Source organism: Hippichthys cyanospilos, chromosome 2 (genome assembly GCF_059441005.1).
Source record: "Hippichthys cyanospilos isolate Australia breed blue-spotted pipefish chromosome 2, RoL_Hcya_1.0, whole genome shotgun sequence".
In the NCBI taxonomy this organism is placed as follows: domain Eukaryota; kingdom Metazoa; phylum Chordata; class Actinopteri; order Syngnathiformes; family Syngnathidae; genus Hippichthys; species Hippichthys cyanospilos.
In genome coordinates, this window is record NC_142370.1 from 28156743 (window position 1) to 28184586 (window position 27844).

The 27844-nt window shown below is 39.4% G+C and overlaps 1 protein-coding gene across 3 annotated transcripts; it reads left to right on the forward strand.

Moving 5' to 3' along the window:
* The first annotated feature begins 2730 nt into the window (after nucleotides 1-2730).
* On the forward strand, nucleotides 2731-27765 carry LOC148428114 (inactive dipeptidyl peptidase 10-like). 3 transcript variants are annotated; one of them, XM_088408924.1, is made up of 27 exons: nucleotides 2731-2889; nucleotides 13384-13498; nucleotides 13868-13963; nucleotides 16859-16953; nucleotides 17063-17137; nucleotides 17637-17689; nucleotides 17776-17857; nucleotides 18188-18308; nucleotides 19171-19325; nucleotides 19668-19765; nucleotides 19841-19964; nucleotides 20156-20194; nucleotides 20263-20370; nucleotides 20450-20541; nucleotides 21161-21208; nucleotides 21280-21398; nucleotides 21528-21575; nucleotides 22650-22748; nucleotides 22831-22900; nucleotides 23311-23439; nucleotides 23519-23584; nucleotides 23845-23899; nucleotides 24291-24390; nucleotides 24512-24570; nucleotides 26468-26540; nucleotides 26688-26761; nucleotides 26837-27765. In XM_088408924.1, exons 1-27 carry the CDS (start codon nucleotides 2830-2832, stop codon nucleotides 26966-26968), a joined length of 2385 nt encoding a protein of 794 aa, XP_088265050.1. In that variant the 5' UTR covers nucleotides 2731-2829; the 3' UTR covers nucleotides 26969-27765. The 3 variants fall into 3 exon arrangements, with proteins under 3 accessions (XP_088265050.1, XP_088265052.1, XP_088265051.1); XM_088408926.1 differs by lacking the exon at nucleotides 2731-2889 and adding an exon at nucleotides 4724-4867; XM_088408925.1 differs by lacking the exon at nucleotides 2731-2889 and adding an exon at nucleotides 10276-10421.
* Nucleotides 27766-27844: the final 79 nt, after the last annotated feature.

Consider the following 27844-nt stretch of genomic DNA (forward strand, 5'->3'; position numbering starts at 1 on the left):
ACCCCCCCCCCCCCCCCCCCCCCCTTCTTTTTTGTGATATTGAAAAAGCGCTGCCACAAAGAGCGGCAAATACAGTAATTGACGCCTCACCCAAAAAGCTTTGTGATTGCTCATAGCTGCCACAGGATGGTCGTAATGTACATACGGTTCAACTCGCTCCTGTCCTGGCTTCTTAATAATAACAGATTACTTATATTGTGCTTCACACACTCACACATTCATATACTCACACATCCATACAACAGTAACCCCGGGGCAGACTGACGGAAGGGTTGCTAGGTTCACTGTAGAAATGTTAGGAATGTTCATTTACTATGTGAAGTAGTTCAAAGTTCAGCTCACACATTTTAAAATGAACTAATTCAGTTCAGGTAAAAATTGATTGCTTTAAAACTTATTTCGTCAAGCCCAAAATGATCTCAATCTTAGTTTTTTGTCCCCTCTGTCAATATGTGGCTGTGAGCTGCTACACATTATCATACTGGTATTTGCCTTTAGTGCTGAGTGGTATCTTGAAAAACATCTTGTCAGTGACAAAGGCCATTTCATATCACGATTGCGATAAATATTTTCTTTTATTTCTTAAAAAAATACGACACACAAATACTGATTACTTTTATCACTTTCTTGTATCAAATGGAAAATGCTTCCAGTATTTTAGCTTTTTAGTATTTAGCAGAACCTAAATAAAATAATCAAATGGAAACAGAAACAAAACGGCCTACATAATTTTGCACACATGTAGAGCTCAATCTAGTCAATCTTTTTTTAAAGTTAGTTATTATTATTATTATTGTTATTATAACATTTATTTTTATTATTGTTTAAAATGCTTGTGCATAAAATGCTAAAATGTTTGTACTAGTTTTGAAAGTATATCTATTTTTTTAATATTTGGGGAATTTGTCAAATGCAAGACAAAAAAAAAATAGGTCAGATGTATTATTTGTATTACAGATGTAAGTATTTCATAATAAATTAAATTAAGCTACAATCGTCAAACACATGAATTTCCTTCATGCATGTATACATCAATACAAAACTAATGCATGATAGTGGAAAACAAAAAGATTTATGCTATAGTTGCTATCTAGTTAATTTTATAAACGTATACAGTAATCTTTTTTTCAATGTCTTTCTACCTTTTTATTTTGTTAACATTTAATAAGTTTCCATTTGTGTTGCCCTGCAATTTACTGCTGGCTATTCCAGGGTGCACTCCTATCATGTTATTGACAATTGCAAGGCCGGGGACTGTGTTGGAAACTTAATGTTGTCAGCAATACCATCATGCCATTATATTATTGTTGTTGTGCATTGCTCTGTTGAGGTTTTGGAAGTCCATTTTTAAAAAGAGATTCTGTTTACTGTTAATAAAATGTAGTGATAAGCTACAGCTGACGCTAGCCCTTGTAGATTGTGTTGCATTGGATATGCTTGAGTCCACGACATTTATTCTACTTCTATCAAATTACATTTAAGGAATACATTTATTTTATTGATGAAATTACATTTTTTATTGATTACATTTTATTTGATGATTTGTTTACTTTTATCTTTGAATAAATGATGACTTCTATATGTTACTTTTACTCAACTTTTGTGACAGTACAATTTGTTTTATTTTAGTATTTTACTTTTACGCATTCTGCTTTATAAGGTAATGCATTATATTCAGTAGAACGTTAGCCTTTTTCTGACTGCCTGACTTTAAAAGATCTTCACTATGCAGGTGGTGTTTTTTGTTCTTGTCAAGGTTATAAACATGTTTTGGCTGTAAAGTGTCAGGACCGAAAGTTGTTTGGTTGTGGATTCATCTGCCCCAGACAACTATTTCCAACACTCTCCTGTTATCGGATAAGCTTTAGTATATAACGGGGGCCTGCTATGTCTAGATACGCCTTTTCCTGTCTGACTCGAGTCGGAATTGGGTGTTGAGGACAGAGGCCCAAATCGGATCTGTATCCGATTGCATCTTATTAGATTTCAGAGATCAACTCGGATCAAAACTGAACTCAAACGTGAGTGTTTTCTTTGATACTTTATTGTATTATTCTTGTATTAATGACGGATAATTACGTGTGGAAACAGGAGAGTGGAATTCACTGCCAAAAAAAATCATTCAATTCAGTAAGTACAATTCAGTATAGTAGATTAATCAAATCAAAGCCATTGGCAATAATTATAACACAGTAATACAGACCTCAAAAACACATGCATGAACACACACACGCAAACACTATAGTGCTTTTTTTTCGATAAAGAAGTCAAGACATATTATAAAACAAAAAAAACAATATGACTTGACTACAGCTTTATTGACAATGACAATAGCTGTTTCTTGGAGCATACAAGGACAAATCCCAGTTTCCAATTTCCAGTCCTAATATCTGATAGTTTTGTAATGTTTCTTTCTTTTCTTTTACCCTTCCAAAAACAAAGAGCGGGTGCCTGCGGCTCGAGACGTTTGGAGTGAATCGGCGCACATTAGTAACGCAATACTGCCCAAATGTCAGCTTGAATCCTGCAAGATGCTCTGTAGCAAATGTCTGCAATATATTTTCCTCAAGGCACATCCCGATCAAGAGATATCTTCCGATGGTATGTGGGAGGCATTGGCCAACCTCCCAAGTTTTACTCTACAACAACACAGTACGGGAGGGAGGCCGTCAAGTGACAACGATTCACCACTAGAAAGATAGAAGAGTGTGTGTTTAGCCTGTAGCTTAAACAACATCAGACCCTGTAGCAGACATCAGACATCTTGCTGAAGGAAGGAAACCTCAGTTGATTGGATCAAATAGCGGTTCATGAACGTGAGGTGTGAAGATGAACCAAACTGCTTCCGTCTCTCATCAGATTGAGTGCCACCCCACCAAGGATGTCAAGGTGGGATATTTTGCATTTTCATCCTTGATTATTTTCCTCTCAGCCTGGGAAAAAGATTCAATGTATTGGAGGAATCCCTAATCTATATGACTGTCAGTGAAGAGCATTCTGTTACAGTAAGTGGTGCACAAGCGCTGCAAAATTTACTGTTTGGCACTTGTTGCAGTTTTGTGATTATGTAAGACGTGAAGGTAATCATGATCATGCATGATTCATTTTGGGTATGTCTATCATAAATTCCAAGATGCAAGGATAATCTTCTTTCCAAAAGGGCAACATTTTTACAATGCACTTGGACTATATATAAATGTATATAATATATATAAATAAACATGAAAACATTACCAGAAATGTCCTTTACTGAAAGAAAAATCAGTGAGCTCTGAAAATAAAAGTGAGCTCAAATAAAATGAAATATAATCCAAATGAAACTGTGACTTGTGTTCTAATCACACACAAACGCGTTTTTGCACAACCCACACTGCAAGCTGGAGCATCATTGCCAAGTTGCAGGAGTGTGAGAGAATCAAACAAATTCTGCTGTAGTATTTCAACAGGCTCCACATCTACTTCTATGGCATCTATTGCTTTTTTCTTCTACTCGTTCTTCTTATAATTTGCCAACAGTTTTTATTACTATTGTTAGTATTATTATTATTGTTGTTTAATAAGTTGTTATACAACGCAATTATGTTGGTGTATGGCATTGAGGTTCACAGTTTAACTTGACTTCCTTTTCATGTGCAGTGTAACACTGTACTCGAGAAGTGTACTCGAGAAGTAAAATCTTGCAACACTAGGGGACGATCTTTTGTCAGGGCTGCAATGAGTTTTTTTTTAATGATACTGTACCATTATCTACTGGTATTTAGAGTCAGAAAAAAACACTATGAGTCTTTAGATTTAGACTTCTGAATCGGCCAAACTGAAGGAAACGGTTCGACATTTCACAAAACACAGGTGCTTTGAGCAAAGTCTCCTGCTTCATGGAAGATGTGGATATTGAAATGCAGATTTTTTTTTTGGGGGGGGGGCAACTTTTGCGCAGAGAAATGGACAAAGGTAAAAAAAAAAAATAATAAAGAAGGATTAAACAGCACCAGAATTTTTTCTTCGACAATATTCAACCCTGTTGTCCATGGCTGGTCTCCAAGGGCGATCAAGAAAGGTGGCTTTTTTTTTATTTTTTATTTTGAGGTTGCAAAAAGCTTTCATCGTGATTAATACTATCATTTAAAGGATTATCTTACTCTGCCTTAAAGCCTTGTGATTAAAGTACACCTGAAAAGCAAAGATACAACCATTTCTACCTGAGCAACATGTTGAATGTTTTTTTCTTTCTCACTGAGGACAAAGTCACCTTGCGCCTTTTCAGGGAAGTATTCATCTGCAATATCTGACCTCACCTCCCACTCAAATTGACCGTCTCCTTCACTGTATCAGCACCTCTTATTCTATTTGCTAAATTAGTCTGAGCAATTGGGATGACTTTGAGCTCCCGCTGTAAGTCAGACATGACGTCGCGGTTCGATTAATTCCTTCTCGACTAAAATCCATCCCCGCAAAGCTGAGTTCTCTCTGAGTTGAGCAAAAGCAAATAGCAGTTTTCAGATGTGTCTTTCTTAACTAGATATTAAGTGCATGCAGTTCATTGGGCCTCACCAGTCAAATCCCCTCTGACACAGAATTAGATCATCAGACCGAGGATGCCAAGCGAAACTGGGTTGACTGATTTTACTCATGAATGACACCATTTTTTTTTAAGTAGTAAAAGCAGCACTAAGCAGGAGGGGTCCTCCTGTGTGTTTACCGAGGGGAGAGAAGCTCGACAGATGCCTATTACAAGAGCGGCAGAGCTTTACCGTTCCTTTTCTCTGTCAGTTTGGGCTTGTGACAAGTGAGGAAAAGAAGTGTTTGATTCTTCTTGTCTGATTCACGGAAGACCAAGATGATGGAGCCAGAACTGAGATTCCTGGAGGTGAGCTGTCACTTTGACTTTTCTGTTGTCGTCGCTAGAATGATACTTCTTTTTAGTAAAGGTGTCTTACAGAAAACGAGGTCTGTCTACTTTGCAGCCATCTTAGACAAACACCTCCGCTCGGCACTGCACATGTCAGCTCAGCCGGCTCAAGTGTGTTTCTGTGAGATTGGGAGTGGTGCACCAGCAAAAAGTCTCTTCTGGCTGTTCTTCACAGCGGGCAGATGATTTTACAAGCGAGGCGTAGCACCTCTTGCATTCATCAGAATATTTGCAAAGAAGTTCCGAGTGTGCGTCTTCAGCTTTAGGGATTTGGGGAGATGTGCAGGTTTCTCTTTTGTGTGTGAGAGAGAAAAAAATTGCATCACGTTGTGGCATTCTGTGCAGGTGCTTATACAGTGAATTGTCCTATTTTCTTGACACATCTTCTTCTGGGCTGTGATCCCAGCATCTAATCTCTCCAAAGTGGTCAAGCTCATCAACAAGTTTGTTCTGTGTGTGGTTCCAAGGGCTTTCTTCGACAACCGGTCTTATAAATCCTTTTTGGCCTCCACACAGTAGTGCAGAAACTTTTTGAGGACTATTAGAGAACGATGATTCACATGCGTGTACATTTGCAGCCTAAATCCCTGCACAAGTATCCTGTATTTCTAAATACTGAATATAATCAAAGAAATGCCCAAGGAAAAACTTTGAGTGGAAACCTAGTGAGGATTAGCTGTGAAGAAAATGGATGGTAAACAGCATTCACATTTGGATTTCAATAAGCAGAAATTTCAATAAAGCTGTTGAGCTTGTCTGCTCTAAATGGAGTGAGTTAAACAGGAAGGCTTTTATGGATGCGTATATCTGTACAGATATTTTGCATCATGATGAAATAAAAACCTACAGCTCAAGAAAAAATAGAGACTATAAAGATTTAAAGGAAAAACGTGAGTTCTTCAAACTCAAAGCTGAACTTTGTCGCCAATACGCTACTGTGCTTGTGTCAAAATGAAATTACGTCGGCACAAACTGATATTTATGTAGTTAAATCCAATTTTCTTTTTCCAGAGCTGCATGTGCCTACATTTAGGTGATACTGTCAAAAATGTGACAACTTTCCAACGTGGTATTACTGTAATGTCGGATAAATGTCAATTTGATTTTGCATTCAATAGTAAATCCAATAAAGCATGAGTAAGATTCATTGGGACATGGCTAACTCATAATTTTGAATTGTTTCTCCTATCAAACTCTTAATTGTGCCTTTATCTATGAGTCTCGCGGGTCTCCAGTCTGCTCTCAGGTTAATTACGTTCACCTGCCACCCCAGGGAGATACCCATCCTGTCACGTTGAGGCATGGTGGGCACAATTGTGGAAGGTGTGGACTCAAATGCAGGGAGGCAGGGTGCGTTCAAAAAAATTTCATATGAGGTGGGTGAAAAATAAACTAGGACAAAGACCACATACAAAGTAACGAACAAAAACTCAGAAAAACTTACTACAAAAACACTTGAATAACAGACTCGGGGAACACTGGAATAAAACCCACAAAAACTAATGCGACAGCAAACAGAACAACAACATCAATGACCTGACAAGAACCGAAAGGAAATTCGGTTTGGGTCGACAAAGCGCAACACCTGGGCAAGACACAATTGGAGCAGGGACTTGATTAGTAGACAAAAGGGAAGCAGCTTGACGTGGACAGCTGGGCGCACTCACCCAAAAGACACTGATACAAAGGGGACCAGGAACATGAACGACTATGAACAAAATAAACTCAAACCTGGAACACTAAAGGAACAAAAAAAACAAAACAAACATGACACGAAAGAAAAAAAAAACACTTCCAATACCTAAAACATAACACATCCATGAATAGATGCCAGAAGTAAATCCCTGATGGTTTTGAAGAGGGGAATTTTACTTTAGAATCCTGTTGCACTGTGGTCATACTCATCTTACTAACATACTAAATGGGTGATAATGAATATTCACATGCATCTTTTCCAATTCCTAGTGGCATTATACTTATTTTCTGCCAATTTTAAGAGGGTGAGCAATTTTGCTACAGTACATTTATGTGTCAAACAAATCTTGTAAATTCTTGGCCAAAACATTCAAGCTTGATTTTATTGGCATGAAAAAATAACAAAAAAGAAATCCTGTTAACCTTGTGCAGTATTTTGACCATTCGTTGTCATTTTCTTCCACATTATTCTTGAAGTATTTTAGTCAAGGGATGGCATGCTCCTGGTGGTGTGATAACTAAGTGGTCATGCCATGTTGAACTGCTGCGTTGAATTTTAGCTCCCTATTGTCCTCTTTCAGTGCTTCCCGTTTGATGTAAAACGGCTTTGATGTAAAGAGCAAAGGTTTGGACAAAATGGCACATGCGTTAAAAAAAAATAGGATTGCAAAATGAGTTGGTATGGCATCCAATAGGTATTTGGCACAAGACAACAATGCTCATTACCAAGATAACTTACAGTGAAGCATGGTGGTGGAAGCATCATGACAAGGAATGTGTTTTCTCTTTCTTTCTTTCTTTCTTTCTTTCTTTCTTTCTTTCTTTCTTTCTTTCTTTCTTTCTTTCTTTCTTTCTTTCTTTCTTTCTTTCTCACTCTTCCTCGCTTCCTTCCTAAATGTCTCGCTATCGTTCTTTAAATGGACAATTTAAAATAGCAGTCATTGCAAAAACAAAAAATATTCCTAGGTCAAACATACGGGGGGAAAACTCAAGAAAGACTACAACAACATCTAAAATTTATTTGGGATAATTCAGAGGCACAGTTTTAAGATGTTGTATAAAGAGTTCGAAAATGACATAAGCCTTTTTTTTCCCCACTAGATCCTAGCATTTGACAATAAAATGTAAACTGTTTATATCCACTCAGCACACACGTGTACACTTGCTCAACCATTCACATGCAAACACATGGAGCTGCTATTTAAATGTTTTTGTTTTACTCAAACGGCTAGCAACATGCCATCTTTATGGAAATATCATTTTTAATATTTATTTAAAGATCAAACATATTACAGTGTAGCTACAATCTGGAAAATATACAGCGTTCCTTTTTTATTTAACAACACCACTGAACAGTGCAAATAATCTCAGGCAGGTTGAAAACAATTCCAGGTTTTCAAGTGTACATACAACATACAGCAATAACATTCATCTGTCCTTATGCTATTTTCACGCCCTTGTTTTATTTTTAGGCTTCCCGCACAGCATGTGTGTGTGTGTGTGTGTGTGTGTGTGTGTGTGTGTGTGTGTGTGTGTGTGTGTCCTGAGAGCTTTGCCTCTAACACTTAACATTTTACCTCTAGTCACTTACATTGGCAAGGGCGAGCTCTAGAAAAGACCACATACATGATGAAACCCAAAATACAAGTCTTTTGTCAGCAGTGACTGACCTAGTGAGGAAAATGGTTCAATTAACATCAAATGGCACAATTATCATTTAACCACGGTTATGCTGTTGTGTGCATTTCAACATGTTTAAGGTAATACAGTCTTGTGGTATTTGTCTTTTCTTTGGTTGAGATTTTCAGATATTCAGGGTCGCACTGTTTGTCACACCAGTGATTCATCCTTTTCGGTTTTGTTGCAAACCACGTCACCATCCTTCTAGCACCTGTACAGCACAAAATCAATTAAATGATCGACGGTACAATTGTGCAGTATGGTCGATCGTTGAATCACCAACTTAGATTGGACCAAATACAAAAATCTCATGCCACCCCCAAATTAAAGGGGTTTATGCTGAAATAATTGATGATCCCATCTCAATGTACTCACAAACTGTTAGGTTGAAGCCCCACAGGAAGGAAGCCCAACAGGAAGCCCAATATCATTCTGTTGTATTAATAGCAATAAGTGGATGCACAGTTTTGTGTTTTTCTATTATCTACTGTAGCATCTACTGGAATAGATTATACATAATTCGTGTGTAGCTGAATTTGGATAATTGCCTGCTTTACACATAGGGCTCTGTTTTCATGCAAAGCACAAGTGTGGCGCACAGTGCCAGTCTCTCTTGATCATTCAATAGACTTTGAACATGGTAGAATCAGGCTTAACGCATTCGCCGTTGTACGTTACGTTAAGGTGAAATTCTCCTGGCTAATATTGGCATTCTCCGTCCTTTGCGTTAAAAATCAGAGCATATGAAGCGCTAGATAAGTTTTACCACGTACTAGAAGAAGAAATGGAAACGTTGGTCCATGCATGGCATTGGCGGGCATTTGTAGAGCTGTATCTATCCCCTGATTGATGATGGCTGAGCATTTGATGTGTGCAACTGGAGGCCTAGCCTTGTAACTACCACTGTGGACCCTCTCCTACCAAGCACGATCGTGCAACACCCCTCATTCACCCACCCACCTAATGGTGCTGGACGGTCATAATATTGTCCCACACTGTTGTCATGGAAACCACCTCATCACATATCAGAATGAAGTACGATGGCATGATATCAAGTGAAACTGGGTCGATCCATGTATACGGCGTTGAATCTGTCTGCCTGCGCCTCTGTCTTATCCACCAAAATTCCGTTTACGCCACTTGAACCGCAAAATAGAGCACCTTTTGGGTTGTCTAAAATCTGGTCTATTTTTGTAACCAAATTAGCATCCGTGCCATTGGTCGGTACAATTGTTACACCCAGTGGGATGTAGCCCATCTACTACATCTACAAACAAACTAGACTTGTACTGGCACGAAAATTAAGATGCGCCCGTCATTAAGCCAAGAACAGTGTACTTTGTGCGACTAACCATATGTGTACCGGTATACTCAGACTGCACTGCTCCAAACCTGTGCTGGCAGCAGAGTAAATATGCAACCGTTTTCATACCAAACGCACAGGCATTAGTCTATCAAAATAGGGCCTCTTATCTCATTAGTAAGGAGCCATTAATATCACCCATCGACCCGATTTTTTTATACTGTTTATTTGGGTCACAAATGAGTGAGAGGCACTCCCAGCAGACTCGCTGAATTATTTGTCAGTTACAGAAAAAGATTGTTGCAGCAACATAAACGTGAAGGAAGTGGTTTACTGATCACACACTCAAAACATCAACAGTTCAAAACTTGATCCAACATTAACCACTTTTGTAGGTGTGGAAGACTAACATAAGTAAGCATCAATTTAAATTCTTGAAATCTGTTCATCAACTTAAGAGGCATATCTATAATTATTTTATAAAGTGAATTTAAAAGCATTGATTACTAATTGAAAAAAATAAACAAAAAAACAAACACTATACAATGAAATCTTAAGCACTATTCCGACAAGTGATACATTTACACTCTTAACGTCCACGGAAATGAAATTGAAGTACCACGTAGTAAGCCTTTATTGTGGTAGCTAATTCCGGAAGCGCTGCTCATTTGAAGAATTGGTACCTTGATAGAGCAGTCAAATCGACTCCAAGGCAGGTTTGGATGTTATTGCCGGGGTGTTTCGGTACAGAATTTGGGCTAAGGAGGACTCGGTGAAATGACAGCCTCGAAGGATCCGTGCAAGAAGAAATCGAAGGAGGATCAGCAAGATGAGGTATATCCTCCTCACTCTCATCAACTTGCAGTGATGATCTGAGGGCTTGCGTTGTGCACTCATTCGGGTGCAATTTTTTGGGGGGATACTAACTGACTGGGTACAAGTGAAAGCGGATGTCTGTGATGTTGTTAGATTTATGCTGGATTCTCTTTGTACGTTCTCTCGTGCATTGCACGTATGCCGACGTCCCCAAGTTTCCTTTTGCATGATTGACTCCCGTGTTGAATGCGATAAGCAGGTGGGACAATTGAAAATGTGTAATCTCTCACTGTATGACGTGTTACATAAATGCAGATTAAGTCACTAACAGAGGGATCTGGATGCACAAAAGCGTCATTTTTACGAGCCTGAAAATTGGATGACGATGTATGCACATTGGCTGCAAAACAAGTAAATATTGTCAACTTATTTTTGTTTTTGCAGTGACCTGTTGAAAATGAGCTTCAGGGTGCTGGTCATGGGCTGCAGGCACTACAATGATTGTCATAGAGCCATAGCTGAGACTAAAATCTCAGACCTTTTTATTTGGAGGAACCAAGAGGATGAATGATGATTGATATAGTGTTTCTTATTCAACCTATTGCAAGCTATACTTCATAAAGATTGTGGCCTTCAGTGTGCAGTGTGCACACATTATAGTTCTGTCGAAGCTTTTCTTGGTTAATCCCCCCCCCCCCCCCCCCCCCCCCCCAAACACACACACAGGGTTAAAAATGTTGCTGAATAAAAACAAGTGATTCTCAAAGTACAGGTCAGTTGTACTTAACCTTAAACTATTCAGGTATGTTGTTTATTTTCATTGTGTGTTAAACATTTTGAATCATTATTTAAATACTGTACTGTTTAGCCATATCGTCAATGTTCGGATTGGACAATATGTTGATGTGGCTCATCATACTTATGGGAGCGCTGCATTAAAATCGTGAAGGCATACGTTCTAACAGTTGCATAAATTGTGACTACTATGAAGATGCAATTCCTAAAGAAAACAATCCTATCAAAATTGGTTGGGGCAATGTGTGCCCACACAAGCATTTTTCAGTGGTAGCTGGTCAGGCATACACAAACAGAGATGCATGATTTTCGTCTCATTTTATTCTCAGGCTTCTAATCTATTTTGTTGTTCCAAGCTCTCGATAATGCTAAATTTAGGGAAAATTGCTGTTTTCCATTAGTGTGTGATTTCTGCTTCTTCAAAGCTTTGTCGTGCTAATGAATGTTATGTCGATTTGATATCACTAATCTATCCCTCATACTCATGAGTATTGCCAAACTGCTGCCATAACCGGGCAAACCAATCAACATAGCCACCGTGTCCTATTTCCCTGAAGAAGACAATTCATTCAAATAGAAAACCTCCAACTCACCTTATTCTGTAAGTTGGCAATAAGATTGTCCTGATACTTTTAACTAGCAATAAATCATTCACAAATGGGTTACAGACAGTTGATTTCAAAAGTTTGAGAGACACTACTCAAAATCATCCAAAATTGGGAATATAAGTCTGTCGACATTTGCCCTGTGCTGTTGGCAAAGGGGGGTACCCTAATGAGGGCGGGCGGTAATGAAAATCGGTACGGGTATACTGTAGCTTTAATCTGGTCGTCATCTTCTTCTTTTTGGGCTAGCAGTCTCTTTCTCACACTTGACTTGTCTTCCCTGGCTTTGCAGTCAGCTCAAGTAAGTGCGAGTAAGAGCAGCAAAGTGTGTCTCGGAAGACTTTCACACAGCACACACATTGAGTATCAGATCATAGAAGTTGAACTAATAGTCAGAGTGGTCCATGGCTCAGTGGTGTGTGAGGAACACTCTGCTGTTTGTGTGTCTGCCCCATTAATTAAATGCTCTACTTCCCACCTCCCTGGTTATATGTGTGATACAGATGGACACATGGCTATGCTTTATAATTACAGTATGCTTAACCCTGACTGAGTACTCGCCTCAAACTTGACCATTTTCACATTTTACAGCAATTAAAAATACCCTAAGGATGATTTATTCTTATGAAATTTGTTGACATCTGTCATCGTGACCCGAAATGCAGTACACAAATATGACAATTTAAAAAGAAATCAGATGAAAGATAATTAACCATTGTCGATTCAAATGGCTTTTAGATTCACCAATGAGTTGAATTATGGAAAATGGTGGTAATCGTAAAACTGCAGATGCTATGCGTTTGTCGTATTTTTGATTAGACCGTGGTAATAGTGTGAAGCGGGAGCTTGGACCAGCTCTAGGAACGATCTTTTTTTGCATGGATTTGCTTTGTCACTAGACTGAAAAATAAGATATAAATGTTGTTACAAGAGCCACCTTGTGAAGTCACTGAATATAATATGCCGAGAGATGCCACCGCAGATGTACCGTCGTTCCAAGCGTCAACGTGTTTATTATGTGCACTGTGTAGAAACACGTTTATCCGTACTGTAAAATTCTTTTTTTGCCGTCTACGGGAATGTTTAATTAATCAGACATGGATGGCGCAGTACTCTGTTTGAAGTCTTTTTTTAAATGTTGTTCAAAAAACACTTTGTGCTAATTAGAGGGTACATGTTTGAAAAAAATAAAAGGTTGGATAATGAGTCAGATATTACTCACTCCCCTAGACCGTTCAACAAAAATGTGCCCAAATCCTCCCAATAAAGTCATTTTTTCAATTGCTGCAAAAGCAACAAAATTGCTTTCAACATGCTAAAGCGTATAATTAACCATTTCAGGCAGTGGCCTGCTCATAATGAGGATTTACATAAAACTTGCTGTATTTGTTTGGTGCTGTTTGACAAAATACATTTCCTCTTCAAGTTCCCTAAAATGAACCAACCATCCATATGGTAAATTTCTGTGTTAATCCAGCAGAATACAAAATTTTGACAATTCCCTGAATTTTACCACACTACTCATATCCGATCACATGAACTTGTATGAGTACGATGTGTGATGATGTTCTTGTCTGCAGGAGTTTGTGGACATCAGCACGCCACAAAGGAACTGGAAGGGCATCGCCATCTCTCTGCTGGTGATTGTGGTTGTCTGCTCGCTCATCACCATGTCCGTGGTGGTCCTCACCCCGGGTAAAACCGACACACACCAGAAATGTTGTTAATTACAATGTTAGATCATTCCAACGACTGGTAATTTATAGCTGACGTGTTAATGGACAAAGACACATTTTAAAATTTGACATATTGATCTACAGTATCTCTTTATCTTTCATTTGGTTCTTGATCAGTAAGGATACAAAGGGATGAACAAGTTCAAGTCCATTTTTTTGCAAAGTTATTTACATGGGATTGGTACAATAACATTGTTGTTTTTCTCCCATCAACTGTTATAGATAGTTTAGATAGATAGTATAGATAGTTTATCATTTTTAGATTTCCTGCGTTTGCAAATCAATTGTTCCTTTAGTCCCGTGAGGCTAACTATCTCCATTTCGCTAGCCGATCTCCCAGGCAGCAGCAAGTCTGCGCTGACAGTAGACGATCTGTACTCTTCAGAGTTCTCTGCGCATGACCCAGAGGTCACATGGATAAGTGGTGAGCATCCAAGAGTAAGATGTATGTTTTTAGTGACGTTTGGGAATTGTCTATTACCGCATTAAGTCGACTTGTCTTTTCTCATTTTCAACCCCCATACTGAGGGCAGCGACTTATACCCGCATAACTGAAAAACAGACACATTTTCTACACATATCTTTGTTTGAATAACATTATTTCATTCATTACATCATGCCATTTGCAAGGTTTAAAATGACTACATATACTTATAATAATATGTTGTATGCATCTGTTTTAGCGCGTTTGTATAGAGATAGATAACCAGACATTTCACTGTAGTTGCAATGTGTGTTCTGCTTTAATAATCACAACACAGAACACCACACACAAAGACATTTTGCTCTACCTCCGGTCTGGAATCCAATCATCCAAAGCAAAGCTCTCAAGGATCACACATGATTTCACAAATATGAAGGTGGGAGCATCGTAAGATGATGATGTCAATCCTGTTTCACTGTATACAAAAAATGACATGGATAGGATCTATTTTGGTCTATTTCATCCCTACCAACTGTTGGCAAACGTTCTCTTCCATGCACAATTCAAGTATGCATATCAAAAAAGTCACCTGTGACCCCTGGATGACCTGGGACAAGTCTCAGTTTTAGATAAGAATCTCATGGGATTTTTGAGCAACAGTTTGCTCTGGTTTGTCATTTCGAATTCTTAAAACATTTCTTTAAATGTTTTTTTTTAGTGGTATTAGCAATCCGAAATCTAAAAATCATTGTTAACATTTCTAATATTTTGATGACAGAGGCCTGGACATGCTGCTGTGAGAAGCACTAACAATTGTAGTGATGACACACATTCACTTGCTGGAGGCTTTACTTTTTTCATTGTCTCTGCAGGTGACTGATTGTTTTAATTAGAGGCATTTGTCATGGCCGCTGCTTTTAGTTCACACAGCCCAAGACAGATTGCAGACATTTTGGGCTGGAATGGACCAAAAAATTGTGCACACAGATGCACAATTTGAGGACAGCTCTACCGCATCCAGTCAAATGATGGTCAGACAAGTCAGACAAGCTATTGATATTGAATCTGTGCAAATGCTAAGGGCTTGTTTCCAATGAGTACTGTTGTTGTCTCATTTCCTAAGACCCAACTCCATATCTTTAAATATACATTTGTGCAACCACATGTGTTTCCTGCTTCCTTAAGTCCATTGCACTTGTAGGAGAGAATACAGTATCACATACATGAGGATCACAATGAAAGTTTGATCATACCGAAAATGCCTTTTGCTTTTTACTTGTGTGGTCCAATTTAACATGAGTACACCCAAAGAATAACACTTATTAGAAAAAAAAGAGTCAGATTAGTTTTACATCTGTTCCGGTTATACAAATCTTGTCAAGGGCCCTTCAGAGAAATTATGATGTGACATGTGCTCGTTGAAGCCTGTGCAAATGGTTACGGAAACAGAGATGGAAGCATCAGCAACTACCTCTGCCTTATGCCTCACCCAGGAACTACTACTACTACTGTCACTAATAATAGCAAAATATTCACACTGAACAGAGCACATTCCACCTAAGTCAACTGTTGCTTGGATTATGATTGGCTGATGACCGGTTAAAGGCGTACCCCGCCTCAGCTGCGACAGGCTCCAGCTAACCCGTGAGCAATAATGAGGACAAGCGGTGTAGAAAATAGATTGTGTGGTTGCACACGAATGAACGACATCAGAAATACGACTCAGTTGAGTCTCGGATGAAAGATTGATGCACACACTGTATATTGAAATGCTTGAAGGTTGTGGTCAGGACCGGAACATGCATTGATAAACTGACTTTTCAACATACTTCCATATATACCATATTTCCACAAATACAGAAAGAATGAGATGTCAAAGTGATCAGAACGTTGCACACTCCAAGAATTTCCGCGAGGATACTTGGACAGTACTCTGGAAACAGACTAGCATAGCTAAAAAGCAAACAGTCCCGATTGACTTTTTTTCTGGATGAATTTCTGTCTTTCTGTGTTAAAATAGTAGTTAGCCTCTTCAGGGGCATTTCAAAGTTTAGAATAAACAACGGAGTCCGGCAAAGTTGAGCACATAGCGCTTTGGACTCTCACATCAGAAGATCGCTCTTCTCCGGTGGAAGAACAAACTTTCTTTAGACAATACAGGACAATACAATGCAGGAGGTTAGAGAAATACCAAATAAAATAATTACATTTGATAATTCAAAGTAAAATGACACAATTTGAAGCGGTACCTTTAGCTTTTCAATCTGCTGACTTTTATCCCATGATGCCAAATTACCCCAAATCACCCTGACAGTTTATATTCCTGTGAAACATGACAAGGAATTTTCGACATGCTGTACAATGAACGTGTTTTTTGAGCTACAGTACATGCAGAAGGAACACCATGCACCTTGGAGGCTTCTTTTTTAATTATGTGCACTTCAAACACTCAACATCAGACTCTTCAACACATAGCAACTACTTGTTTATTGGGGAGTTTTACATGAACACAACATTTATGAGTTGGAAGAGAGGAATAAGTATGACCTTCCACCATAAATAGCAAACAAAGACACACTGCATAAACAGCACGGGCTCAAAGATGCCCTTGGAGGTCTTCTTGTGTTGTAGCGGCATCACAAATGCCACTTAATTATAGTGTTGCCATAGGAACTATCCACTGTCCTCTCACTGGCAGTAGTTATAACACCTTAAACCACTTTGATATAACTTGGACTGTAAACATGGCCGATCAAAGCTGCTCTGCTTGACATGTAAATTGCGTACATAGTGTACAGTTGCTACGGTAATGTACACAATGCCTTAAAATGCTATGCAGGCGGGAGAATAATCATGTTTAAGGGTATTATGCTCTTTTTTTGTCGTCCTGCTCAGATTCCGAGATAGTATACAGAAACCGAGATAACCACGTTGTCAAATTCGATTCCGCCCTCAACGAGACCCAAGTCCTGCTTAGTAACACCACTTTTGTAAGTTGTTTTGCAATTCATATTTTGTCTATTCATTTTGAAGAAATGTGTACATAGCACTGCCCAATAATTATTTTGCACACGGTAAAATCTTGGTTTAACTCATCAGGTGGCATTCAAGGTGGCCAAGTACTCCCTCTCAGCAGACCTTCAATATGCCCTTTTTGCTTATGATGTCAAACAGGTAGGCATAGTTATCTTTCAGCGTCTGCTGTTTTTATTTGTATTCTCTTTTCTTGTTGAGACTTCTCACTTTTTGCGTGTCTACAATATTGGAATTGATTTGAATGAAAGAGGCTGTGTTGGATTTTGCATTTGTTTTTTTTTGTTTTGTTTTTTTTTATAATAATGTGCCACACGGACACACACGCACACACACACGCACCGGCTGTGAAAATAATCCTGCCACCTGCACTCAACAGATGTGCACTGCTTTTTGAGTGTGTCTTTTGTTTGTCTTATTTATATTGAATTTCTTCCTTATACGTTTCACAGTTCATTCTATGTGTCCTTGTTTATACCATATCCCCAATGATAAGACTTCCCCTTGTCCTCACACACATACTGTAGAGGTCTGATAGTGAATTGCAATGACGTCTCGGACAATGTGGGTCACCTTTATGTGTCGACATCCTGCAAGAGTAAGAGAGTGTTTGTTTTCTATGATGGATTTTCCTCTACAGATGTACAGATATTCTTACCAAGCTTCCTACATCATTTACAACATATACACCCGGTATGTTTGCGCGTGCCTGTCTGCGTGTCTTTGCTTTTGCACGATTCTGTCGAAAGGTGTTTCTTCATTTTTCTGTGTGGATTTAGGGAGGTTTGGGAACTAAACCCCCCAGAAGTTTCCAATGCTGTGCTGCAGCATGCGGCATGGGGAAAACAAGGACAACAACTGGTAGGGGTGCACCAATTCCACTTTATAGATGGAGCAAATGTACATACACTTCTCTTGGCGTATTGACTGATACAGTATACCATTTCGTGATAATGCCATTACATATCGCAGGTGTGATCCAAATGTTTATTTGATCCATTGATTTAGTTGTGCTTTTAATAAAATGATTTTGTTTCTTTTCTTTTTTCTTTTCTTTCTACAATCTTTTCACAATATTCTCCCACCAGAATCACATAATGCCGTGCAAATGTCGTTTGAGCCTCCTTCTGTGTTCTGCTCAAATTAGACAACATTTAAAGTGAACATTCCATCTCTCCTCTCACTCCAAAGCTTTACATTTTTGAGAACAACATCTACTACCAGTCTGATGTGAGGAGCAACTCCCTGAGGATCACCTCTTCTGGAATAGAGGGTGTCATCTTCAATGGGCTCGCTGACTGGCTTTATGAAGGTGTGAATCATCTTCTACCTGACACCAATGATCTGACCAAATAGACATAATGTCCTATTTTTAACAGGTTTCTTAATGCACATATTCAGACATTCGTCTTAGTAACTATAAACAAGTATAGATGACTATATATAAAGTTTAGTGCTGTCGACAATCTGTGCATCTGTTATCAGGAGGAAATTTTTGTCAAAAGCACCTGTGGTATTGGTACTGAGTCTCGATACCAGTGACTACTCAAGAGTTGTGTACACTTACTGGTATCGGTCTGAGAAAAAGTCCTATTGAACATTTGTACCAAAGATGGGGGAAAAGCACTGGTGTCTACATTTCAACATAGTCCCGCCCCACCAAAATATAGCAGAATATCGCAAAGCACTAATTTGTGCAAATGAAGGTCCTCAATTCACCTCAACATCCCTTGGCGCAAAGAGGCCACTAGCTAGTTTCCCCCTCAAAAAATATATATGTGAATGAGAATGAATAAATAAATGAATTCATTTGATCAGGTTCACCGTATTGCTTGAAAATGGCAGACCTAGCTTGTTTTGCACAGAGGGAGAAGCTCAGTGCGGATGGATATTATGAATTAGCCTCATTTTTATGTAACGGTGGGCCGAAATGCAAAGCAACACAATTTTGGAAAAAAGTAGCAAATAAAGTTATTTCCTTTTACACCACATGGGTGGGCAGGGGCACTGCTCTCCCAACTATTTCTGTACAGTACAATATGTATATGTCCCCTATAGCGATTTTGATTGCAGGCCAAACACTCAGATACTAGACACCTAGAGAAATCGGTAAAAAGAGGGGCTTCAGGAAACAATAATACAATAACAGCACAGTTGTGTATGTTTGCCATCAGAGGAGATTCTGCACTCACACTTGGCCTACTGGTGGTCCCCTGATGGAGAGAAAGTGGCTTTCATCACCATCAATGACACAATGGTACCAAATATGGCTTTGGCCCAGTTTACGGGCAGCACCTATCCCCGAGGACTCCAGTACCCCTATCCCATGGTGAGAGCAAAACACACGTATACAATTGGAATCTGAGCGAGGGTATCGTCACAGTCTTTTGATTTGTTACTTTGAGTAAGCACAAAAGCAAGGAAAGGACAGCCATGTATTTTCCAATGATATACAGCTGTATTCGTTGTAAAAGTGTTGGATTCCTTCCAGCCGTATGCAAAACAATGATTGTGCAGCTCAGTCATATTTCATGCTTCAGTACAAGTTTTTTTTTTTCTACATTGATTTAGTTTTTTGTGCAGTATTATTTATTTACAAGATTAGATACTGTGCTTTTTTCTTTTATTTATTTGTAGTATTAATTTCCTTATTGTCCTATTGTTCCGTCAGGCTGGCCAGACAAATCCGGTCGTCAAGCTGTCTGTGGTCAATCTCTTCGGGGTAACGCACACTGTGGAGCTCCAGCCCCCCAATGACCTCAAGAGCAGGTAACTAATCCAAATCAAATTCACAAATCAACAAAGCACTAAATCCTCAGTCTCATTCCACTCTGGGTTCCTCAGAGATTTCTATATCACCATGGTGAAGTGGATCAGCAACACGCACCTCGCCGTGCGCTGGCTCTCTCGAGCCCAGAATTCATCACTCCTGACAGTGTGTGATGCCGCCGTAGGAGTCTGCCTTGTGGTAGGCTCTTTTCATTCCACTCACGTTTCACAAGATTGCATGCCTCGCATCAGCCTCTAGTTGACTGGGGTCGAGATTTAGAAAACGATATCTTTACCTCCACTTATCTTCTGTCAAGCACAATAGCAATTCAAAAAGCACTCTGCTCGCCATGGTTGAGTGTTTAACTTACACATTTGTTTGGGCTTTAGAGGCATGAGGAGTCTTCAGATACATGGCTCTCCAGGCAGGTAAGTCTGTAGAGATGCCATTGGCACTTCCTCACTTTCCTCGGTCTAAAGTGTTTCCTCCCCGGCAGAACCAGGAGCCTATGTTTTCTTCAGACTCAAGCAGGTTTTTTCTTGCCACTCCGAAGAGCCAAGGAGGTCAAGGTGACTTCCACCACATCGCCATGTTCACCAAAAAGGTGCAGAAATTAAACCGGACAAAATGTAAACACAGAATATGTAAACAGAATAAAGGAAGCTGTTTTGTGTTGTTTTTAGTCGAAAAGCAATGAAGATGAGATTGTATACATAACCTCCGGCGCCTGGGACGTTGCAGAAATTGTCTCATATGATGAAAAGAAGCAGGTCATGTATGTTTCCTTTTGTTTCTTCATGGCCTTGCTCTAAAATACTGGACTATAACATATGCCATTTATTTACCAATTTAAAAATTGAGCCCAGCTGTCTTTTTATTTATTTATTCATTTTTATTCATATTAGAGTGCAGGCCAAAGGTTTGAAGACCCCTTCTCATTTATGGGTTGTCATTATTTTCCTTACTATGTACAGTGTAGATTCTTACTGAAAGCATGAAAAACTAATCTAACATGTGGTGTTAGTATGAAAATGTTAGCTCTTCTTTGCTGTTTTGCACACTTAACATTCTCTCAATGAGCTTATAGAGGTAGTTTACCTCAAATGGTTTTCACTTCACACATGTGCCTTATCAGAGTTCTATCTATCTATCTATCTATCTATCTATCTATCTATCTATCTATCTATCTATCTATCTATCTATCTATCTATCTATCTATCTATCTATCTATCTATCTATCTATCTATCTATCTATCTATCTATCTATCTATCTATCTATCTATCTATCTATCTATCTATCTATCTATCTATCTTTCTGTCTCTGTCTGTCGAGGGATTGAGTTTGGTTACTCCTGTTTATAAGGTGTAAACTAGCACTGATGTCCTCCACTCAGATACTTCCTGAGCACAGAGGTTTCCGCACAACAGAGGCATTTCTACAGGTAACAATGCACTCAATACGCTCATCGACTTTGGCCCCTCTTTCATCCAACATTTGCATGTGTTCTGCCAGTGTGTCCACCCTGGGTGTGTTTCCACGGCAATGCCTCACCTGTGGACTCCGAGAGGCGTGCACGTTTTTCGAAGCTGACGTCAGCCCTGACGCGGAGCGCGCCATCCTGCATTGCAAAGGCAAATCTGTCACTGTGACCTTGATGTTGACCTTTCATACACATTACGTGATGTTCATGATGGTACTGTTTTCTTCATCACAACAACTTTTTTTCTTTGCCTGCTTTTCTCATCTTGTGTCACTTGTAGGTCCGGGGGTTCCATCGATACTGCTTCTTAATTTGGACGAAGTGGACTGTGAGTGTTTTTGTCCAGACAGACAAATGTTTGCATTTGCAAATGCCAACAATTACAAAGTCTCCTATGGCTTTCTACCCGAGTGTGTGGACCTTTTAATCAATTAATTAACCCTTTACAGCCGCTGTGCCCAGTAAAAGGTTAACAGTTGCTTTATAATATGTGCTCATGGTATGAATATAAGCACAAAAGTCAATTATAAATCTACTTGTTAATTGATAATTACCACTCAAATGTGTCCCTTTACTAAACTAAATATATATATATATATATATATATATATATATATATATATATATATATATATATATATATATATATATATATATATATATATATATATATACTAGGGAGAGTGTAGTGGAGGGACGCTATACTTCCCCTTCCAAAAGCCAATGCCACACCCCAAAATGGCCGACAGCCCAGGAACCACATAGCCTGGCATGCATCACGACCCCAACAGGTGTAACTGCTCAACCCTTTTCAACCAAAGTGACCGTCAAGAAAACTCTGTTTTTGAGGCTCTATAAATGATTTTTCAATCATTTTTCATGAAGTACTGAAATACAACGTGTAGATAAAATGTCTGCGATGTCACATGTTTAGAGAATATTGTCACATGACCAGAGCTGTTTACATTGTGATTGCACTTCGAGAGAAAGATGACAGCCTTAAAGCTCCCAAACAAAACCTATCATTAAGAAAAATGGCCTTGCTCTTAAGATGAACATAACTCAATGTCATCTTTTTTATCTCATGAGAAAAAATATGAATGCTTAGAGCAGAGAACTCTTAAGAAAATGCTAGACAACATAAAATGTGTTTCCTTTTGTAGACCAAAAATAAGAAAACATTACTTATTATAAGCCTTTTCCCTTTTTCTTGAAATCAACTTTTAGCAGTGTATATGTATTGATACTTTTTCCACACTGTGTCTTTATATCATCCTTATGATTAAAGACCAAAATAGGAGAAGTAATACCCACACTCTCTACTTTCCATTAAGTATCTTATCTTATTGTCTGTTTATTTGAACTTTCTCTTATTTGTTATTTCCTGCTCTTCCTCTATCAGCCTATTTGATCCTGGAGAGCAATCGCCCTCTTTGGTCAATGCTGTCTACCAAAAGAATGGTTCAGACCCAAATCCACACAGTCCATCATAGCAGCTTTGGTAAGAATGAGCTTTACGCGCAAAGGTTCGTATATGTAATGACGTTAGATGGAATTACACGCCTCTGCTCTCTCACACGCAGAGCTGCCGCTCAAGCTCATCCTTCCTGGTGATTTCTCCGAGTCCTTCCTCTATGGCCTTCTGCTCATCATGTGAGGATTGTGTTTGCATTCGTTGCACCATCCGCCGTGACCTTCACACACTCTGATGCGCCATCATGTCTGCAGGCTGCGCATCTCACAAATCAACCCAGGGATGTTTCAAAGCTGAGCTATATACTGTAATTCCCATTGCAGCCTTGCAGTCTTCTGAATATTTTAGTTTTAAATTGGCTACACTAGCTATTTTAGGCACATTCTATAATCATTAGTACTGCATGTAATTTGTTAGTGGCAATGCCGCTAATTGCTTGGCCAGAGGTTACCTTGTACTAATCATTCCAGTGTGCCATTAAGGTGTTTAAGGAACATTTTTCACCAAATAACGCCATTAATTTCACGGCAACGATGCCATTTTTAGCTTTTAACATGATTCTGTTTTGTCGACTGTTTCTTCACGACAGCGGCAGCTCTCCCGGTGAACAGGCTGTCACGGAGGAGTTTACGCTGGACTGGAATTGGGTACTGGTAGGATCGGAGCAGGTGATTGTGGCTCGACTTGACGGTCGGGGTTCAGGGTTCCGAGGTCAAAGGTAATTTTCTTTCCCAGTTTGAAAATGTCCATATAATGCTCAGCAGGAAGTCTACCTCATTATAGCCTCCGCATTGCAGGCTGTTGCATCAGCTCCACCAGACCATTGGGCATGTGGACGTTGAGGACCAGATAGCAGCTTTGGCGTACGTACTCATTTTGGGAAGGGGGTGTTGAAAGAAAAAGGGAAATGCTGCGTTAGCCATTGTGAAGTTATTTGACAACAAATTTCAAGCAATGACACGATTATGTTCTCGTTTCTTGTTTCTCCCCCGAACTGATTGTGGTGGGAAGTAGTTTGTTTTTAAGATGAAGAACAAAGTATTCATGGCTTTTTTTGCTTTGTTTTATTAGCTAATAATCATTAAGAAACATCGTAATGAACTGATGATTATTTTCTCTCCAGGTACTTGGTGAAGCTCCCCTTCATCGATCCAACTAGGGTCGGCATTTTTGGCGAGGTCTGAACTACTTGTATTGCTTCTTCATCTCTATTGGATGGGGGTGTTTTCAAATGCTCAAATCACCATTCCCTGTTGAAATGCACAAACTTACAATCAAACTACCAATGGCTCATATCTAGAAAATACATGTCAGTCAATACACACGTGTCTTCCCGCACTGACTGGGAGAATATGATGTGTACTCTATGATGAAGGTTGCTTTCTCCTATCTTTAGTATTTGGCTGTTCCACTTGCAGTAGAGAAGATGAAAATGAAATGTAATCATTTTTTCTATATCAGCTGAGCCAATAGCCCAGTGGAGCGCTTGCATTTTTGTCAGCTGAAGTGCAAGTACGAAAGTGAATGATAATAACAAATAAACTAGAATAAGAACATTCCCCCCTGCAGGATTATGGCGGTTACCTGACGCTAATGCTGCTCAAGTCCACTGAGGGGATGATCCGGTGCGCTGCAGCTCAGGCTCCTGTTGTTGACTGGACCATGTATGGTGAGTCTGCTTTTTTCATCGCTTTCACATAGAGCACAAATATAGATCAGACTACAAATGTCTTTATTGAAGTGGTTTCATCTACTACACTGTTTTTGCTCTGCCTCTTTATTGCTTTCAGCTTCGGCGTTCTCAGAGCGATATTTCGGCATGCCTTCAACTGAGGAGAACAGATATCAAGTGAGCTGCTTCTAGCTACCAATTTCCATTGTAGTTCATCTCAAAGAGGTTTGAGGTCAGGGTTTTAAAGTTTTTCCCCACCAAACTAATTCAAGCATGTCTTTATGGACCTTGCCTTGTACACTGCATCACTGCAAATGTATCCGACATGCGAACACAATTTTCTGCACACGTTCTGGGTTGTTGTCTGTAGCTCAAAGGGTGAGATCTGGCAAATTTGACCTTTTAACGAAGGGGAAGGCAGATGCACACAATGGCCCGCCGAGTGAAGGTCGCAGATAGTTTTCTTCCAAGTGGGTTGCAAGGAATTGGGCCAGGATGCTCTATTTCTGTGAGTGTCGGAGGGCAGCGCGGTTGGGGGAGTGGCGGGGTTGTTTTTCAATTGACATCCAAAGCCTGAGGACTGGGTGAACGGACAATATTCAGTGGGATGTCAGCCCTGTCTGCAAAATGAAAGAAACACAGTGCCTTGAAGTAGCTGTCTACTCGGTGATGAAATCCCAACTGTGTGCTTTGAGAATTTGTTTTCATCCTTCCTGAGCAATGCATCCATGTTTAATGGCTGCCCCTTTTAGTCTCACAGAGAAAAATGACAGACGGGCAATTTTTTTGACCATTTCACATCCTCCTTTCATTTCCAGTCAGGTGGCTGCATGCTGTGTTCAATTTTTATTTTTTAAACCTTTCTGCAAAATACCCACTTGCCGTAATGATATTTGAGTTTCATTTATATTTTGTCCGCATTTCCTCTGCACAAGCACCACTTCTGAGGCATTGTGTAATTTCTCCTGACACAAGTGCTTAAAATATTCACAAATAATGCTTTCTATAGTATATCATAATTCCCCAAATATAGGATGCACCCTTAATTTTAGAGTCAACTCCTGGTATTTTATGTTATTGTGTACAGAACGCACCAACAGTTGACAACAATGTAAAAGCTTATGCATAATATAATCAATCCTGTTTTTGCAATTTCATCCTATTTTCTCGTTCTGCATTTATATTTGTAAGTTCTTTATTTTTGTAGGCTTGGTGCCTGTGTGATAGAGGGAGCCCAGAGTCTGGCCAAGTTTGAGGATCATTTGAGTGCACAAGGGGGCGTTGGGGGGATGTTCACAAAGTTCTGCTGATATAAATGTAAATCCTACGTCCTGTTTGGTCGGCTACAGGCTTCACTCTAGGTCGCCATGTAAACCGCCGTTAGCTCAAACCCTGTAGCGGTCTCTAACATGCTCTGCTACAGCTTGTTAGCTGCAACTAATGCATTGGCTTCTAACAGCCAACCGACTCATCCCATTACTGTAATTACCGTAAGTAAGAATACCTCTGGTTTAGCAACTTCCACCGTTACGTCATAACTCGTATTATGTAGCTGATGGATGCAATCTTCCTCAAATGTTGTTGTAAAAAACCCTCTAATTCAGTGCTTTGCAAAGCCTCCCCAGGAAAGAACAAACATGCCCCCACTTGCCATGCTGACCATAAATAAGATTATTATCTCAAAAAATTCTGTAAGTATACCTAAAACTGCATCTTTTTTAACATTGACACAAGGAAAAAGCAATATAAAAAAAGCTTGCAACTACTCTTAAGTACTTTTTTTTTTACAGCATTTATACAGGTTTAAGGTATGCCTGAGCAGAAAAAAGAACAAGTGCATCAGAGTCCCTGAAGAAAAAGATGCCAATTAGTTTATCACAATAACACTTCACACTTCAGCGGGAGGCCCACCCCACTGTCACTCCAATCTTTTAAGTTATCGTATATAATATGCACCAATACTTTTAGCCTTGTGTTTCCTATATTTGGGGAATTACAGTAATTCATTCATCAACAGCGATTATAAAAGTGTGGTATTGTGCTTTTAATTCAACTTTGTGTTTTATTGGTAAAGATGTCAAAAGTTCTCCCAGACATGAAAGGCCTGCAGGGAAGAACTCTTTTTCTCGCCCATGGGACTGCTGATGGTACACGCACACGCACACGCACACACACACCCACACACTGACACACACATTTCTATTATTTTTGCCAAAAGCTGAGCAACACACAGGCCGTTATGGGTCTGCTGAGCGGTGACTGGCTGATGTAAACATTTGTGTTCTTCTCCCCAGCAAATGTTCACTTTCAGCACTCGGCAGAACTCATCAAGCACTTAATCAGCGTGGGAGCCAATTACACCATGCAGGTACCATGAGTGTCAGAAAAGACGGCATGGCCAGAGAGTTTTATGAAGATATTTATTTCTTACTTATTGGAACAGATCTATCCTGATGAGGGCCACTTCCTGTCAAGACGCAGCCAAATTCAGCTGAGGCACTCTTTGATTGGTTATTTTAGAGGTTGTCTGTTGGATTCATCGTCGTCACTGGACCGACAAGCTGAGGACGAGTGAAGAGCTCCACAGAACAATTGTGTGTGTTTTATACTCTTGAAACTGTGTTTGATAGACACGTAATTGAGTACAGTGTGTAGAACACGGGTGTCCAAACATTCCTCCGAGTAGTTTACAGAAAAACCGAGAGATGCGGAAGCCACGTAAACATTCTTCAACTTTAATGTATTAAACATGTTAAAACTAATCCGGCATTAACAGTGAATCTCCCACTTTTTCACCACCAGCTTTTTTATGCTGCTCACCCCCACTATTTTATTTTACTGCATTTCAGACTATGTCAAATTTTTGTAATTATCGAATGCTGAGAGATGTTAAGAGAAACGGATGGCGGGCCGCGTTTGAACCTCGGCTGAAGGTTTGGACACCCCTGATTTAGAAGACTCATGAAACTAGCCCTCCTGGGATTGAAGTCATCAGATCCTCTTCTTAGCACCTCAAAATTGTACTTTAAAAATATATTGCTGTGTGAATAGCGTGAGACCAAAAGTCGTCAATGATGCTGGTGGTGTGAAAGCACACCAACACTGCACTGAGTTTTTGTTGAATGTGGTTCGAGCTCAGTCTTTAGAATGTGAATTTTGTTAAGTGTGCAATGTTAAATACACTCAGTGTTAGGGTTTACATTTTTTGTGGATGTGGAAATACTGTATTTAGCTTTATTGTTATCGTGTTAATGTTATTACGTTCACGTCACGCTGCTCAGTTACCTTTAACAGATTTTTGCCTGTGTATAAGTTTTTTTTTTCCTTCTAATCTATTTGTTCTCATCACAATAAATTTAAGGTAGATCCACAGTTCTGTTGCTCATTTTCAGAAAAGTGCATACAGGTCGCAGCTATTGTGATTTTTAGCAAAGCTGAAATAGGGAATCCT

Excerpts from the sequence above, each read along its gene's own strand:
- LOC148428114 (XM_088408924.1), top strand. The coding sequence starts at position 2,830 with ATGAACCAAACTGCTTCCGTCTCTCATCAGATTGAGTGCCACCCCACC. Across the intron at positions 2,890-13,383 it reads ACCCCACCAAGGATGTCAAG|GAGTTTGTGGACATCAGCAC; the intron begins GTGGGATATTTT and ends TCTTGTCTGCAG. Across the intron at positions 19,326-19,667 it reads TCCAGTACCCCTATCCCATG|GCTGGCCAGACAAATCCGGT; the intron begins GTGAGAGCAAAA and ends TTGTTCCGTCAG.